General features: G+C 37.8%; 1 protein-coding gene across 1 annotated transcript in view; it reads left to right on the top strand.

Annotated features, from left to right (window-relative positions):
- PRTG (protogenin) overlaps positions 1-17089 on the top strand; it is a 76624-nt gene that overhangs the window by 22486 nt on the left and 37049 nt on the right. The window contains exons 3-8 of the mRNA XM_015872803.2: positions 10582-10726; positions 11799-11932; positions 12248-12385; positions 13484-13642; positions 14221-14380; positions 15015-15262. Of these exons, the coding sequence (XP_015728289.2) occupies positions 10582-10726; positions 11799-11932; positions 12248-12385; positions 13484-13642; positions 14221-14380; positions 15015-15262 (984 nt within the window). The remainder of the gene's footprint in view (positions 1-10581; positions 10727-11798; positions 11933-12247; positions 12386-13483; positions 13643-14220; positions 14381-15014; positions 15263-17089) is intronic.

The following is a 17089-nucleotide window of genomic DNA, read 5'->3' as shown; positions in this document are numbered from 1 at the left end:
CTCAGTCTTTGCTTTCCTTGAAAACAGTGCTAGTGATAACTCCTAAGGCGATATATGTGCCTGGTTTTGTTAGGAAGGATAGTGGTGGCATTTCTTTTGCCACGTATTAAGTGACTGAGATGGGGTAATGCAGTGTATGTAGTCATGTGAATAGCTTGCATATAATTGCAAGAGCTGGAAAGTCTCGTCGCAATATCATTAGCTGTTTTGATAAGGTAAAAAACTTGTGTTTGTGATTCCTGGACTTTCTTCCTTCAGATTAAGAAATCTGGTGTTTGTTGCCGTAATGTGATTCTCCTGGTCTACCGTTTCAGTCTGGCTCTGAGAGCACCTGATAGGCAGGAGAGTAAACAGTAAAATGAAGCATTCATGAAGTGCTAGGATATCAGTTAGGATCCACTGTTACTTTCTGTAGCACACTGGTGCTGCCTTTGATCCCATTATTGTCACAGTTATGTCAGTATGTCATGAGTAACAAGCTGTCTTTGTTCCAGTGGTCTGTAGAAGGAAGAAGATGTGCAGTCTAATTGTCAGACTGTACTTTTATAGTCTTGCATGTGTATTTCTAGAAGAGAGATTTTTGAAAGATGGTTATCCACTTCTGAAGAGCCACATTTCTTTGTTTTGATCTTCTTTATATACAGCAGACACATGAATCACACTTTCCAGAATTTGTGGTGAATATATGCTGCAAAAGGAAACGGCATCTTTATTCATAAAGCCCCGTGTATTCTGAGTTCAAATGATTACTTTTATCCTCCAAAAAAAATGGAACAATATCTTAGAGATCCCTGGTTGCGTGATGCTTATTTTAATAATTATGAATTGACTGAGTTATTTTGTAAAAAGGAGAACTTAAACAGCCAGCCAAATGTTCGTATGGTGAAAGCCTGGTCTGCCATTTGATCTGTCATGTGCCCAGAAAACAAATATTTACAGGACCGAATACTTCTGAGAATAGAAAAACAGCAACAGTAAAGCTCAATTCTGACTTCAGACATCCGGTTTCAAAACCCCCTCACCAAAGGGAGGCTATTACAGAACCACATGCATCATTTGTTCTTTTTTTTTCTCTGAAGCAGCCAAAGGTGATGCTCCTGCCTTGAGACCCTGTCCCCAGACTTTCACTTCTAAAGACTACTTGCACAGAGAAAGAAAGTTTTGTTACATTTTTAGTTAAAATAAAGAAATTAAAAATGAAGTTTTGAAACATTAGGACATATAAGGAAGGGGCTATTCTCACTTCTTCCTAGGGGTTTAAAAAATGCCCTTATCTAGCCAAGTGCCTTTTCCTTTTGTGTCAGTTATCTTCTGCCTCCATTGGAGTGCTTATACTCTCTTTACTTCAGGCAGTGGGATATATCAGCAAACTTGCTCTCAGCAGTTTCCATTCAGTAAGTCAGTAGTATACTACTTTCCGAGGATACTGTAGGAATAAACTATGGGTGTATTACCCTAAAAACCTAGTCAGGATTAGTCTGCTTGAATTCCAGTTTTTCAGGACAAGAAGTTACTTCATATGAAAATTCAGACTGGTTAATTTTGAGAAGCTTGTGGTTAGAGCTGTGTATCTGTGTGTGTGGTCAGAAGCAGCTTTACACAATCCAGCCCCAGCCCAAATGGTTGGAGAGCTTAGTTACCTTCACTGGACATATTCAGCCTTGGTTATTCCTGTACAGATTTTAAAGTGATCATTTGTCAGCCACTGAATTAGGAGCTTTAAAGAATAGAGCTGGGAGACCTGAAAGTGCTAGGGGAAACAAATGAGACTGCAGCTGACATCTCCAAGGGAACTTTTGTTCGAGGGTGCTCAGGCTGTTGACCTCTTTGCTTCTCCATTTCATTGCTTTTAGATTATAGCATTCTTTAGTACCGGAGAAGTAGTGGCTAGTTTGTGGCTGGGCAAACTTTTTTGGATTGAGGGTGGTGAGGATTCCATGGGCGTTGTTCTGAGATTTTAATTCACAAAGAAACCAGTCTGCATCATAATTGCATCATAATTTTAAAATGTATTATTTATATATGAAGCTATTTTTTTAAAATTAAATTTAATTTTTTTTCCCCAAATTTTCTGGAGATTGTCAAGCAATTCTAAATAATCTGCATCTTAGTTTGGAAATCAGTGTGTGCTGCTTACATGTCTGTTAGCAGCAGTGAAAGGAAAGGGTAACACTGTTTCTGTCTTTTTCTGTGTTTTTTTTTCCTGTTCTTTGCACCTCTTTCATTTCGTTTAGTTGCAGTGATAGAACCAAGTTTTGATGGGGTAGGAGTAAATGTTTTTGCAATAAGGTGGCCATAAGTTTCAAAACAGCCTGTCTCCCAGATGCGGTTGACTGGTGGTGTGAGGTGAAACTGCAGCAAGCCCTGGGAAGGAGACCACTCATCAGCTTAGGAATCAGAGCTTCTAGGAGCTTTGACCAGAGCAGTAGTAATGAATTGAGGATAGCAGACAGGACATAAGGTCTAAATCCTTACTCGTTAGCTCATCTGAGATCTTCTTGGTATATATCAGTGAAAGCTGTCTAATTATCCCTCTATGTAGAGCAGATTTTGGTGCATCCAAAACTCAGAATGTGATTTTGAGAGAGTGTCACAACTAATGCCTCTGAAATATTTACTTCTTGCCTACAAGTGCCAACACTGCTCCATGAGCTGAAACATGTGGGCCATGGGCTTAAAAGACCAGTTTTGTCTATAGGGAATGTCAAATTTTGTGATCGTTCTCCATGTTTACGTGGCTTTCAGCAGTGTTTCTGATTCTATTTTCGCGATATCTAGCTGTTTATTTATTATCATCTATGCTTTTAAGTTCCATTGAAGATCTGGCATACATAACATTCATTTAAAAACAATACAGAAACATACAAAGAACAACAACAACAAAAATGGTTTTAAGATTAATAGAATCTGAAGATGCTCCATTTCTCTCCAGTCTTCCTTCTCTCCCTCTGATCTCAAAAATGCAGTACATGCCAGGGGTCTGAAATAGTACATACATCACTTAGATACTTCATTAGAGATCCAGTATTTTCCCAATAAATTATTGCTTACCTTTAAGGTAAGGCTTTGATTCAAAGCCCATTGAAATCAAGGATGTGACTCCCTAGAAGTGTCAGTGGAAGGAGTGGATGAGAAGTATTTGTCAGCAAACTCTAACATCCATTCTCTCTGGGTTTGTGAGCATGACTTGCATGGAGCTGTGCCAGTAGCACTCAGTCTGTCCCCCCATTTTGATGAAATCAGTTCTTTGACTTAGAAGAAAGTGTGGTAGGAAGGGAAGAGGAATTGAAATTGTATTGCAAGTCAGTGGCTTGAAAAAATGTAGGTCTGGAGGCTTTTATTATTTTGTTTAGTTTCCAGAAATCTTGGGTCGCTGTAGGTTGTATGCTATACAAACTGCAATTCCAAACCACCTTTAAAACTTAAAATTCCTGCTGTGTGGACAGGATCAAATGACGAATGGCTAAGAAAAATCTTTGAAATAAACATCAATGGATGTTCCATATCAGGTACTGATAGTGTCAAATCAGTGCAGCTGTTTGTCTCATGTAACCTACCTATTACTTGAATAGCTTGAGACTAGACTCCTTTTCTGTTTCAGAGTCTCCTTCAAAACTGCTGCTTCAGTGTTCCTACCTACTATCACAATCTTAAGAATTTCTTAATATCAGTAAGGTCACAGAGGATCATTTCTATATCTTTTGTTTTCATTTTAGGAAGAGTACATGGGTATATTGGCCTTATCCTGGAAATACATTTAACTTGAGAAATATCTGTGAAAATACGCAGTGTAATCTGTTTCACAAATAGCATAGTGATAGGCTGAGTGTTAATCTGCCTGCTGATATTTCCAGTATACCCAGCAGGCTGTAGAGTTTTTGTTCTGGATGTTCTGGAACAATGCAGAGAGAACTTATTAAAAGAGGGAATGTTATTTGCACTTCTGTACTTTCATTGCCTCTTTCATTGTAATGTAGGCTATAAGAAACACAACTTGATACCCTACCCAGAATTCTGATTTTGTCTTAAGCACATTTTTTTCCATGATAAAGAGTTTGTCTGTGACTTGTCTTCTTCCTAACAGCGAAATCTTAGTGACCAGTTTGATATAATAAACGAGAGGGAGAAACTAAAGCTTAAGTCTGAAGCAAGAAAATGAAACAAAAAGGTAAAGGAAATAAATACCTTTCAACCAGGATGACTGCTTTTCCAGGCAATTCAAGAGAGTACAGATTTTAGTCATGTTTAGCAGTTCAGTGTTAGTCCCTTGTTAAAATTGAGGGATTCATAGCATCAGTCTCCATGTTGCACATTAAAAGGATTACAGTTAATTTGAGATTAGAGAATACAAGAAGCTGTTTGAGGAAAACTACTCCCAAGGTATTGTTAAAGTGAAGTGAGGTGGCTTCTCTGACTGTCTCAGTTCTACTGCATATTGGCACAGACTTTAAAATTGTGAAAACTTGCTCAGTATATAATGTATTTCGTCTTTGGAAGTGAAGTGATCAGGAATAGCTTGTTTGAAATGCACAGAAAGGCAGCTGAATATATGAATCCATACTGCCTTTCTGGGACTGGAACTGGGGTTTGACTTGGGTTAATCCAAAGATATTAAAATCTGTGGATATTTTTTTGAGTGATTTAACCTTAAACAAGGCATTTTTGTGAGTCAGGTCAGGATGTCATACAATCTTCTGCTCTTCTCTCCTGCAAGTATGTAGAAGCCTGCAGTGAGTGCAATATGCATGAGTGGGAAGAGTAATATTCAACATTATTCACCTTCCTTTCATGCTCCAGGTGCTCCTAACCATGCAAGTGAGAATAATAAACATCTCGAGAGCTCTAATATATGAAAACATTTCTGATGATTAATTAATTAATTTGAGGAGAGGCATAGGATGAGTTTCCGTATAGTACAATCCTCTCCCTGTTCTTAGGTTCTGGGGAGGAGAAGACAATTGTCTGATTGTTTCATTACTGTCAGCTGCTTTTTGTTAGATTATCTCAGCTCATTAATAGCACAGTGTGTGATTTTTACTGCCACGAATTAATAAGGGGGATAAATGACCAATTTTAAAATCTTAGAGTAAAAAGTCAAGAATTTGACACGGTGTTATCCAAAAATTTTTGCTTGGAGTTCTTAACATTTTGGCAGTGATGTCAGGAACCTGTGTGGTTTATGCTCTTGCTGTCATCTCACTCAAGTATCCTTCTCACTGCTAGGTCTGAATTGTGGTTACACAAAGCACTTGTGATTTCAATTGATCCATTTCAGTTGTGACTAAACGAATGCGGAGTCAGTGAAAGCATCTTAGTTCAGGAGGTGCCACTAAAAGCACAGAGTGGGAGATTTGGGTTATATTGAGCCTGTGGCAAACCTCCGCTGTCTCTGTGCTTTTGCTGACATGCACATGCTCTACACACTCTACTGGCACTGACTCCTTACCTATCTTTTTGTTTATGTACTAGCTTTATTATCTTATCTCCACAGGTTTTAGGGCCTACTGATGTAGAATGTACTGATAATTCTTTAAAGAGTGAAAGAGAAGGTGGGGGAGATAGAAGGCTACAAAAAAAACAAAACAACAGCAAAGCCCTTGTAGATTCTGGAGGATTATAAAGGAAAAAAAAAAAAAAAAGATTTTTCTTTGGGAAAGGATCTTTGCCATGGCATCTGGTGTGAGATGATGGCAGGAGCAGTGCCACTGCCCCCCAGACAGGGTGGGTAGCAGCCCAGCCACCCCTTTTACTAGTGGAAATATTGCCTCCTTGCTTGCCTACTCTTCACAAACGCTTTGCCCTTCAGCAAACTCTCCTCAATTCCTCTGTAGCTACAGGCTTTTTCAGCTTTTTCTGTTTCAAGTGATTGATGAGTGTCATCACTCCTCATCCTCTCTAATATCTCCTTCATATATTTGTAAGACAGTTTTTTCTCTTTGGTTTCCTTTCCCAGAATTTTTAATAACAGTAATACTAATCAAAGCAGATTGGTTTCACTTGCAGGTTAGGACTGTTGTGTAATTCTCAATACCATCAACACATAAATTCTACAAATGACGTTATGCGCTTTTGTTCTTTCTACTGGAGTGATTCATCTGTGTGAGTGGCTGTTATCTCTTGAGAAACACTTAAGTAGCTGGTATCTGTACTGAAGAATTTCACAATATTTGCTGCTGCCTGGAAAGATGAAACCAACTCTCTGCTGCTGTTTCAGTTCAGGGAGTAATTTCAGTTCAATTCCTTGCTTTCAGCTTATTTATTATACAATTACACTCCAGTCTTGGGCCAGTGTCAGCTGGTATGTGTGAAGAAACCAGCAAGGTTTAAAAGCAGTAAATACATAGGTTGTTGGAATTTCTTTTGCACCTCAAGGAAGCTCATTCAGGAATCACTTAGTGACAGAAAGGGCTTGAGATGGCCTTGACCTGCCGTAGCCCCTGGTTTTAGTACACAGGTGGAAAGTGCAAGATGAAAGGGAACATTTAAAGTCATCTGAACTTGTGTTTGAATGAGCTTTGGGTTGTCATTTCAGGAGTGAAGGAAATATTAAGATAATAGTAATAATAATTAAATAAAAGACTGCTATGTTTTAACAAAAAAGATATGAAGCTTGAGCATCTCTTTAGATGTTTCACTTTTCTGTAATGCAACTGTAACTGTTAAGTCTATTTAAACCTGTTTAGGTAAACAACTTTTTCCCATATATGCAGAATAGTTTTCAATCCATGTATATTGTAGAAGACACAAGCAGTGTTTCTCTATTTAATCAGCATGTGATGGCAAGTAATTTGTCTTTTGAGCCTGTGGGTGTTTGCTTACAATGATAAGTGTTGAAACTCATACCAGAACTGTACTCCTATTTCTCTCTGTTAAGATAACTTTATTGTGTATAAGTGTGTGTTTTATATAATTACAAACATTCCTACTCAAAAGTAACTATATAAACATATGTTACCATCACTTAAATTGCAAGAGATTTCAAAAGTAAATACAGTTTCTATCGTTTTCTTTTTCTCTGGACAACATTTGGTATCTTGGAAGTTAAAAAAAAGATGGGAGCATCAGCTTCTTGGGGTAACGTGAATTGTTTTCTTTTGGCTATAAATTTGAGAACAAAACAATCAAATAGACTGAAGAAGAGGGGGAGACCTCAAATAAAAAGGCACTTACATTTATTGTGTTTTGCAGGGTTCCTTTCGGGAACAACGAATGTCCCTTGAGACTTTGTTTCTTATCCATTTTATAGAGCTCTGGCCTCTTAACAGCACTGCTTTAATGACTTGTTCTTGGGGTTCTGAGTTGGTATCAGCGTTTGCCATGAAAAAAAGCCTGTTACAAAGAGGTCGGGTTTCACAAGGCAGCAATAGACTTGTAAAAACAGATTTTACTGGCACAAATAAAGTCAGAATTATGAAGAAACCAGAGATTTGCATAAGGAAACAGGATGCAGAATGAAAAAGTATTGAGCTAGACTGGCAAACAATGTATAAATTGAAATTGATCAGGAGAAGCAAATGAGGATTTTTTGTTTGTTTCTACAGTCGTTTTTAGTAACATTAATGACTTTTTTTCCCCCTGAAGATTTTGAGCAGTTCTTTGAAATTCTGACTTTGCTATCACTGAAGACTTTATTTCTGAGGAAATACCTTTCTCATGCACAGGTAGAAAAATGTTATTTAAATGCCAGCCTCAATTAATAACTTATGTTAGATTATGTAAATAGTGTAGCTGAATCTTTTCTTACTTGCTGTTGTGATGTATTTTTATTCAGTGAATTACTAATTTTCCAGTGTTTCTTGGAATTCTTAAGAAGATCACTTCTGACTTTAATCTTCAATTGTGATTTAAAGGATGCATTGAAATAAATCATTGAAATATATATGTTTGTTTGTAGGTATGTATAAATATGTGTATAGTCAATGTATAATAAACATACTCTATAACACATAGTGTGTAATGCACTATATGTATCCTATGTAGTATATGTCATACTATATATTGTATACATATATCATATACCCATATATGGGGGCTGCTCCCCAGGGAACGCCTCCTGTTCTATTATGTTGGCTTACAACATCAGAGTTGGATGTTGGTGGTATGGCAGCAAAGGCTGAACCTTCCCACCAATATTCGGTTACGTTTTGTTGCTGTACAACAGATGGCAGCAGAGGGGCGGTCTGACAGAACAGCATCTGACATGGATGTGCAGATGAAGCAAAGGTGTGTGATTGAATTCCTCTATGAGGAAAAGATGGCACTCATTGACGTTCATCGCCAAGTAGGCTTGCCTGGCTGACTACATCATGCTTTCAATAAATAGGTGATGAATGTAAAGCACTATGCATTTTCTTAGAAAATCTGTTAAGAACAGCACTGGGGAAATACTCTGCTGCTTGTCTGGATGGACACACACTGTCTGTGTAGGCAGGGATGGGAACGGATGAGAAGGAGAGGAAGTGAGACAAGTCTGGATGCTTTTGTCTTGCTCTTCTGTGGTGGAAAATGACAGACTGGACAGCATTATATTCAGCAGAGAAAGCAAAGCTGGCAAGTTCAGAGTTACGGGAACAATCTGATATACAGGCAATTCGTTTGAGTTGCACTGAATCATAGAGAACTACGATGCTTTCTTATGGTGTTTCCTTTGCAATCGAAGGAAGATGCATGGTTAGGATGAGAATTGAACTGTTTCCTTTCCTCATCCTGTCTCCACCCCATCTCCTGGCAGGCTTTAAATATATGACTTCTGTTGTGACAACTCTGTGCAAGCTGTGGGGTTTCTGTTTGCTTTAAACTAATTGGTTAATTTGGACTTAACCGTGAGATTTATGAATCTGGTACTGTTCAAAACTGAGAGAAGTAACTGAAAGTGGAACATAAAGAGCTGTGTTAAATTCTGCAGGTGAGTCCAGTTCTCTCTGCAGTGAGGGTGCAGTGTATGCTGGGGCTGTGGAGACCTGTTCTGAAAAGCCACAGCCAAGCATGGGGCTGATTGTAGATACCAGAGCATCTCTGCACTCATCCCAGCAGTCTGTATCACATCTGAGGTGCCAGACCTTGTTTTCAGTGGCCATAGTGGTGGCAGCTGCTTTCAGATGGTTTTGCAGCACAGGGCAGTTTGGTTGTCTTGTTAGTCAGTCTTTGGGAGGTCTGTTCACAGCACTGCAACACTTGGGCTCTGACAGTATGATTAGGAATGTTCATTCTTGTAGTGCTTGTGCAAGAAAAGGATTTACTCTGACCTGAGGTATTAAATAGCTATTCTAGTAACAGGATAGTTAGGCCTATGTTAGGAGTTAGTTTGTGCATGGGGAGTAAAGCAATCGGGTGATGTCATATTTCATCCACACTCCACAATTTGATTTGTTGATGCTATGGAAGAGTATCAAATTGTGGGGTAGTAGTTGGAAGGAGCATTAATTAGAATGTTTGGTGTACATCAGTGCTGCATGTGTACTCTGTGTAGAAGAGCATCATTGAGAATGCATTACATAAATAGGAGGTAAAACAGTTGAAAGAAAGTGAAGTGAGTAGAGGAATTATTTCAACACAAAGCGTAAATATTAAGAGATGGTTAACTTAGTAATATTGATCTGCTACATAATGTTTTTTGTAATTTATAAGCAGTAGAAATTTACTTGAAATCCTATATTAAACTCATCAGTACCATTGAGGTTATGCAGAGATTGTTCCCTGTGCAGTTATATGTGGGAATTGTGGAAATGTGTGTGGAATTGTGAGATATCCAAAGTGAATTGCCTCTGAAGAGCTTCTCTTTGTGTTAATTATTTAGTGAGTAGCAGTAAATAGAGCAATTAATTAGAAGCTTTGTATTCCTTCCCTTTTAGCTTTTATTTCCTGAGCGTAGAAGTCCAATTACTGATTAGTTTCTTAAGTTTCTGCTAGCTAGAAAGCATTTATTGATCTGCCTATTCAGTTGGCTCAATTTTCTGAACTCTTGAAGTTCTGACTGCTTGAAACTGTATTGGGAGGCACTTGGACTATTGGTATCAATTGTTTTGAATTTTTGCTTTCTTTTTCTATCAAACCAATTGTATCTCCAAAAGCTCCAACTAAACTGAGTGCTTTTGAGGGACTAAAATATAGCTGTCAAGAACTGAATGTTCTGGGAATGTTCTTTTGCAGTCAGTTTTTTTTTTGTTTGTTTGTTTTGTTTTGTTTTAATGAAGTATAGTGGGGCTCAAACTACTTGTATTGATGTGAACTGCCATATTTTAATAATCAGTGTGCTTTCTAACTATGTGCCAGACAAATGTACACTTAATTCTATTAGAGATACATTTTATTTTTTGTTAAAACATTTTTATAATGAATTGAGTTAAAATAAAATTGTGCTAAGAATACTTTCAACTAATGAAAGCATGCTGTTGAACAAAATTAATAAGGTAATTAGGTCAGTGCTTCCTTACATGTAGGAAAGTGGACTGTTTGAAGTGCTTTAGGGTATTTCTTCAAGTTGATCTGTGTTCTGGAGCTTGGTTTATATAGGAATATTTCCTCACTTTAGTCCTTGAAATTATATGTTCTTGTATTATTTATTTGTATTTTATTTTTTAGCCATTTCTGCTTTTGAAGTTCAGCCACTTTCAACTGAGGTTCAGGAAGGTGGAATAGCTCGATTTACCTGTAAAATAGCAGCAAACCCTCCTGCTGTTGTGACGTGGGAAGTGAATCGAACAACATTGCCTTTATCTATGGACAGGTACGTAGACTTACACATTTCAGGATGACATTTATTCTCTGTGATAAATCTGAGCCAGATACAGAAATAATATCTGAATACTTGCAATGCCAGTACATAAAAAAGGTTCTAAGTGTGCAACAACTCATTAGTATAATTACTAGCAATAGTTTTGTTGACAGTTTTGAATAGATGTGATGAGCATGGAGCAGAATCATCATGTATATGCAGTAGAGTCATAGGATGAACATTGGCCTATGAAAAATTTGAAAATTTTGCTTGTGGGTCATTCTCAGGGATGGGGAGTGATGTAGGATGCAGAATAGATGGACTTTCGATGGGCAGATAGTTTAAACTAATGAGTTTGCTTTTACAGGTGTAATGTAGCAGAATTAATATTGTACCTGTGGGGTGTATTTTTTGTTTGTTCGTTTTTAGAGAGCCTGTAAAGATTTACATGTGCAAAACACTGAATTAAATCACTTCACGCTAGGTAAATTCTTCATAGGGGTAATTCTCTCTTGAGTTGATTAGTGTGAAGTGTACAGCCCATTTATTCTAGCTATTTTCTCTGTCCATACCGCATTAACTGAACCAACTTCCATTCTTCTTGGTACTTAACTTTTGTTGAACATGCAACTGGCATGCAAAAGAAGGTAAAAGAAGGTACAAAAAACCCTATAATAATTATCAAAAGTATAGGTGGATTTATTGAAAATTGCATGCCCTAAAGTACCTCTTTAACAGAAACTATTGCCAAGAAAACTGACCAACCTGAGTAATATAGATGTGGGATATGCCTAAAGAAGACTGGGATGTTTGCTTCTTGGAATTGAGAACAATCTGCTAGTTAAAAGTATACAGGTTCCACTGCTTTTGTGCTGGCATTAGTGGGCAAATCTCACCTGTAGTTCAGAAGTGCAGGGAGGTGAGTCATGTATGGTGACTGGAGTCATGGAGACTCAGATGCTTCTGAGTCTCCAACCTGCTGTTCCCAAGTCAGTATAGCAGTGGCTATTTATAAAATATTCCTTTCCATGATGCTGTTCACTGGTGGAACATTTACCTACATTTCTTTTTTTTTGTGTTACAGGATAACTGCGCTGCCCACAGGAGTTCTTCAGATCTATGGTGTTGAACAGAAGGACGCAGGAAATTATCGATGTGTTGCCACAACAATAACCAGTAGGCGTAAGAGCGCTGAAGCAACACTGAATGTTATTCCAGGTACTCAGCATGTGAGATTTTAACACAGCAATATTGCCCTCTTAATCATATAGCAAAAACACTTAGATGCATTAAGGAGCTGTAATTACCTCTGAAACACTCTCCAAAATAATAATTCTACTTGCTCAGATCTCGTGGCTGAAATGTTGTTCAGTGTACAATTACTAAGGAAAGGATTTAGTGTAAATTTAATTCTAGGCATCATTTTTAAAGATTGTCATATTTTTATTCATAAATGGTTTATTTTTTCTTTAATTATGTTCACTTTCTCTGTTCTTTTTTTTAAATTATTATTATTTCTGTCTTTCTCCAAAGCTTCAGACTTAAAGCCTTTTCACAAACCAGCAATAATAGCTGGTCCTCAAAACGTTACAGCATCTCTTCATCAAACTGTCGTACTGGAGTGTGTAGCCACAGGGAATCCAAAGCCAATCATCTCATGGAGCCGGTTAGGTAGGTCTTAAAGTTATAGTGTACAGCCTTGAGCTTCTGGAGGGAAAATGAAATTGGAAAGGGAGGATTTCAGCAGCTGGTTCCTGTTCTGAGGTGTTGTGTAGTAGGTCGGCAACCATTAGCAGTTTGGGGTAGGGTGAGTGAAACACTTTTACTTGTGTACTTCCGTACTGCTGATGAGACCCCTGAGGTTTTCCAAGGACTCAGCTGCTTCTGTTGTCAGTCCTGCATTGCCCGCAGAGCATAATCGACAAGGTGCCTGGTGGGGTGGTGACCTCCAGGGCTCTGTCAATCAGAACAGAATCATGGTTGGGTTTGTGAAGATTGGAGTGGCTACATCCCACAAAACAATCCTGTAAGTGTTTCTCTACCTATTCTTAGAAGCAGTATGTGAGCAGGATTTAAGACTTGTATGAGTGGGCAGTTTAGACTCTGAATAGCTATAGTCAGATCCTGAATAACCTGACTGGAAAGGGAAAGGAAGAGAGGGAGTATGATAATAAAATGAATAGCAGTCATCACTGTGTCATGTTTTCTTTGAAAACTGCCTCAGATTCTCCTGACATGTACCTAAATGTAAAAGTCCGGACTATACCCGTGGACTGATTCTGTAGCTCTTCTAGGCAAACAAATGAGAAAATAATTACATAACAGCCAAAGGGGTTTTTCATAGGAAAAAGAATAAAAGAAAACATATGGTAACCAAATAAGTTCATTTTGTTCCAGGTGGGTGATCCCTGATTGTAAAGATGATGTGGACATTGGTAGTAATAAGCTGTATCTTTGTGCAAGACAACTAGGGAGACTAACTGGAAAAATAGCTCTAGTTTTCATCTGTGATGGGAAATGTCAGTTATAAATGACTTATTAAGTAGTGTAACCTAACTGTCCAAATAGTCAGACACATAGAGTTAAGAGCAAAGCAAATGCAAGATAGAAATCTCTGAAAACTCATTTGTGATTTCACTTTGCTTTTTTTTTTTTTACCTTTAGACTCTAACCCATGCCATGGCCATCTAGGCATCTACTTTCTTTAAGTAGATTATTTAAGTACACTGGATAACCTAATAACCGTACTTCTCCCACTGTCTCACACAGACCATAAGTCCATTGATGTCTTCAATACCCGTGTCCTTGGAAATGGGAACCTCATGATCTCTGATGTGAAGGTGCAGCATGCAGGCGTGTATGTCTGTCGAGCCACTATTCCAGGCACACGAAACTTCACAGTAGCAATGGCAACTCTCACTGTGCTGGGTGAGCCTCTTTTGACTTCTACCATGTTTAAGCATCTTGCTTTTGTCTTGATCTGTGCTGTATATCGGGTTGAATTTTTGTCTCAAATATAAATGCTCCTAGGGTTATAGCAGCTTGCTAATGTTAAATAGAACTGTGGCAATCTTCTTTTCTCAGAGAGATGAGAAATGTCAGATACTGAATGTTTGAGTTACAAACTAGCAGTTCATTTATACTTAGAGGCAGCAGGGTGCAAATACTATGTTGGGAAGACTGACTTTCTATACAGAATCCAGTGACAAAGTAAAAATATGTAATATACCCGTAAATGTCATTAATGATGTTTTGTAGGCTGGAGTTTAATTTGCTGTTTCCCTTCACAAATGCATAAACCAGAATGTGTAGCAGTGTTGCTTTTTGTGCAGAAGTTATGTGTTTTTAAACAAATGTTCTTTGTCTATATGAAATGTGCTTTCTGCATGGGTGTATGTGTGTTTAAGCAGCCTAAGGAGAGAGGTTTGTGTGTAGGAAAATTCTTTCTTAATTTGAGTGTCCTGACACTTATGCAAGCTTGGTTTTTGCTTGTTACTTACCTGTAGCTCCTCCTTCATTTGTGGAATGGCCGGAGAGTTTAACAAGGCCTAGAGCTGGTACTGCTCGTTTTGCCTGTCAAGCAGAAGGAATTCCTGCCCCCAAAATTTCATGGTTGAAAAATGGAAGGAGAATACACTCCAATGGTAGAATTAAAATGTACAACAGGTAAGATTACAATTGCTGTATGAGAGCTGTGCTTGTAAAGGAGACAGACCCTTACTGAAGGTTGAGGTATCACTAACTGAATATAGCCAAACAAGATATAACTAAATAAATGTAACTTGGGCATTGAATGTAGCATTATGAACACTTCCCAGGCAGAAGAAACACAGATTAGTCAATACCCAAAATAATCAGTGAAGATTTTATGATCTCTGTCTTACTAGAGCGAAACTGAACTGATTTTACTCTGGATCTACTGTACTGTAGTAGAGACCTGAATCTTTCCAGTTGTTTCAGGCCCATATCAGTCCTTCTGTAGAGTGAACAGCTCATATTAAAGTATGTTAAGAAATGACAATCTTAAGGTGGTTCTTTTTGCAGGGAGGAATAGACCTTTGTATTTGTTCTCACCGTCCTTGGCTTTGCAGCAATAAAAATGAATGTCCTACTGACATGGGAGGTTTTGGTTTATGCTTCAGGTTGTGGAATTTCACAACAGCATGTCCATTTCTAATTAAAAAGTTTGTGAAGTGTGAGTTATTTAAACTCATGAGGCAAATATAACTGATGTTGCATTATATGGAGCTAAGTTGTTTTTTGTTTTTCTTTTTTCCTTTTGTCTTCTTTTTGGATTCAGTAAATTGGTGATTAACCAAATCATTCCTGAAGATGATGCCATTTATCAGTGCATGGCTGAGAACAGTCAGGGATCTGTACTCTCCAGGGCCAGGCTTACTGTAGTTATGTCAGAAGACAGACCCAGCGCACCTTATAACGTCCATGCTGAAACGATGTCAAGCTCAGCAATCCTGCTAGCATGGGAGAGGCCGCTCTATAATTCAGACAAAGTGATTGCATACTCTGTGCATTACATGAAAGCAGAAGGTAAGCATTCTGATTTAAAGTGTAATGTAAAGTGTAGCAATTCTTCCCAGGATTCGGCTGCTATGTCTGGATCACCAAATTCTTGTGACTTTACAGGCTTTCGTATGTTTTAGAATAAAACAATTGGTGCATTATTGGCTTCAGCTATCATCTCTTAGAATACTAACTTAACAAGAAGGTTTTCTTTCCTACAATGAGAAAAATGTATTAAAATCTTTAAATTATATGGAAATAGCCATGAATGGTTTGCTATGGCCTCTTAAATGTTATAGAAATAGCTATTTAAAAGGGAATGGGTAAATTAAAAGAAAATTTGGGAACAGGACGTTTTTAATCACTTAGTGTGATGTAATTGCTTTAAGTTAAGGAAATCTTTATGGTGATAGAAAACAGATATTTTTCATAAGCAAGGTATTTTTCATTAAACTGCCAAAGGACCTGACAATTTCTTTGGTGTGTGGCTTAAACTAATGTTTATGCTGTTACGGAGCTCTGTTTTCTTGGAAGACTAATTTCTTTTCCCATTTCTATTCAGTAACTCATTTATTCAAGGACAAGACTGCAGATGCTCAGCTCTGTATGGAATACCAGCCTGACATCTGCTAAGCAGAGGACAGGAAGGACAGCTTAATTACTCTAATACTCATGCAGAAATAGCTGCCTTTGCTTTTGCAAGTGGGATTTTTTAGGACACAAGAGAATTTTGTCTGAAGGAAGGAAGGAAAGAGTTTTAAAAGATAATGAGGACAAGAGGTGCGGGAAATTACCCCCTACACTTTCAGTCACTGAGGTATTGTGCTCACAACCCCCACTCAAAGCTAATATGAATAAAGTCACGCTAGATAAGCTATCTGGGTAATTGTATGTCCGGTGCCAGTGTAGAGAGCATACACTGGGTAACTTCAAAGAAAGCTGGGAAATTGTCCTTAGGGAAGCCTGCATTTGTGCAGGAAGTTCTCTTTCACTGTAGTGAAAATGAGGTATCTTCTGAAATTTGTACTCTGCAAAAGTCTTTTGCAGTCTCTGCTTCATTTGCCTGCTTGTACAAGGAATGTTGCATGTATGTTATGTTGTGAAATGAGAGTGTAGCTTGGCTTAGTTTAAAAACCAAACAATAACACAAAACCAGACAAACAGAAAAATCCAAAATCAAACCAAAACACACAGGAAAAAAAAAACAACCAAACACCCCAGCAACACCAATTACTTGAACTTTCTTTCCCTAATACCCATTTTCTCATCATTCAAGACAATTTTGTGACATCAGGACATAAAAATGTATTTGTCTTTTTTTTCCTTTTTTTATTTTATTTTTAAATTGTATTGTAGAAAAAACATTTGATCTCAAGGGCTCCTGAAACTGCACTCACCTGAAAATGGTTACTCTCTATATGGTAGTCTGTAGATCTTTCAGTGGACGTTGCCCACATCAGAGACTTTCAGGTTCAGATCCTCTTCCCTATTTGAATTAAAAGGAAAAAAAAAAAAGTTTTACTGAAGTTAGTTGCAGAAACTAACAGGTGGTGTTTTTATTTTATTTTATGTTTTAATTTTTGTTATTTTTGAAGCAGAATATTTTACATTCAAATCGGGGTCATAGTGGCAAGAAGAATAAGGGTCTGATGAGCGTGCATGTTGGAGTGTGTTAATTCCTTGTTAGTAATTCAGAAGAGGCACAAAGGGAACAGTGATTGTGGTGGAAGGCAAGCCTTGTTCCCTATTATGGCTGTTTCATTAGGGCCTCTGCATGAGGCCTAGCAATCCATTCAATGAGAGAACAAGTCCTTTTAATTTGAGCTCAAGGATCTTGTTTAGCAGGTCAGAAAT

This window comes from Coturnix japonica, chromosome 14 (genome assembly GCF_054131305.1).
Source record: "Coturnix japonica strain WE chromosome 14, WE-NBRP24, whole genome shotgun sequence".
Classification (NCBI taxonomy): Eukaryota; Metazoa; Chordata; class Aves; order Galliformes; family Phasianidae; genus Coturnix; species Coturnix japonica.
Note: the sequence above shows the minus strand (reverse complement) of the source record. Positions and strands in the feature narration are given on the sequence as shown.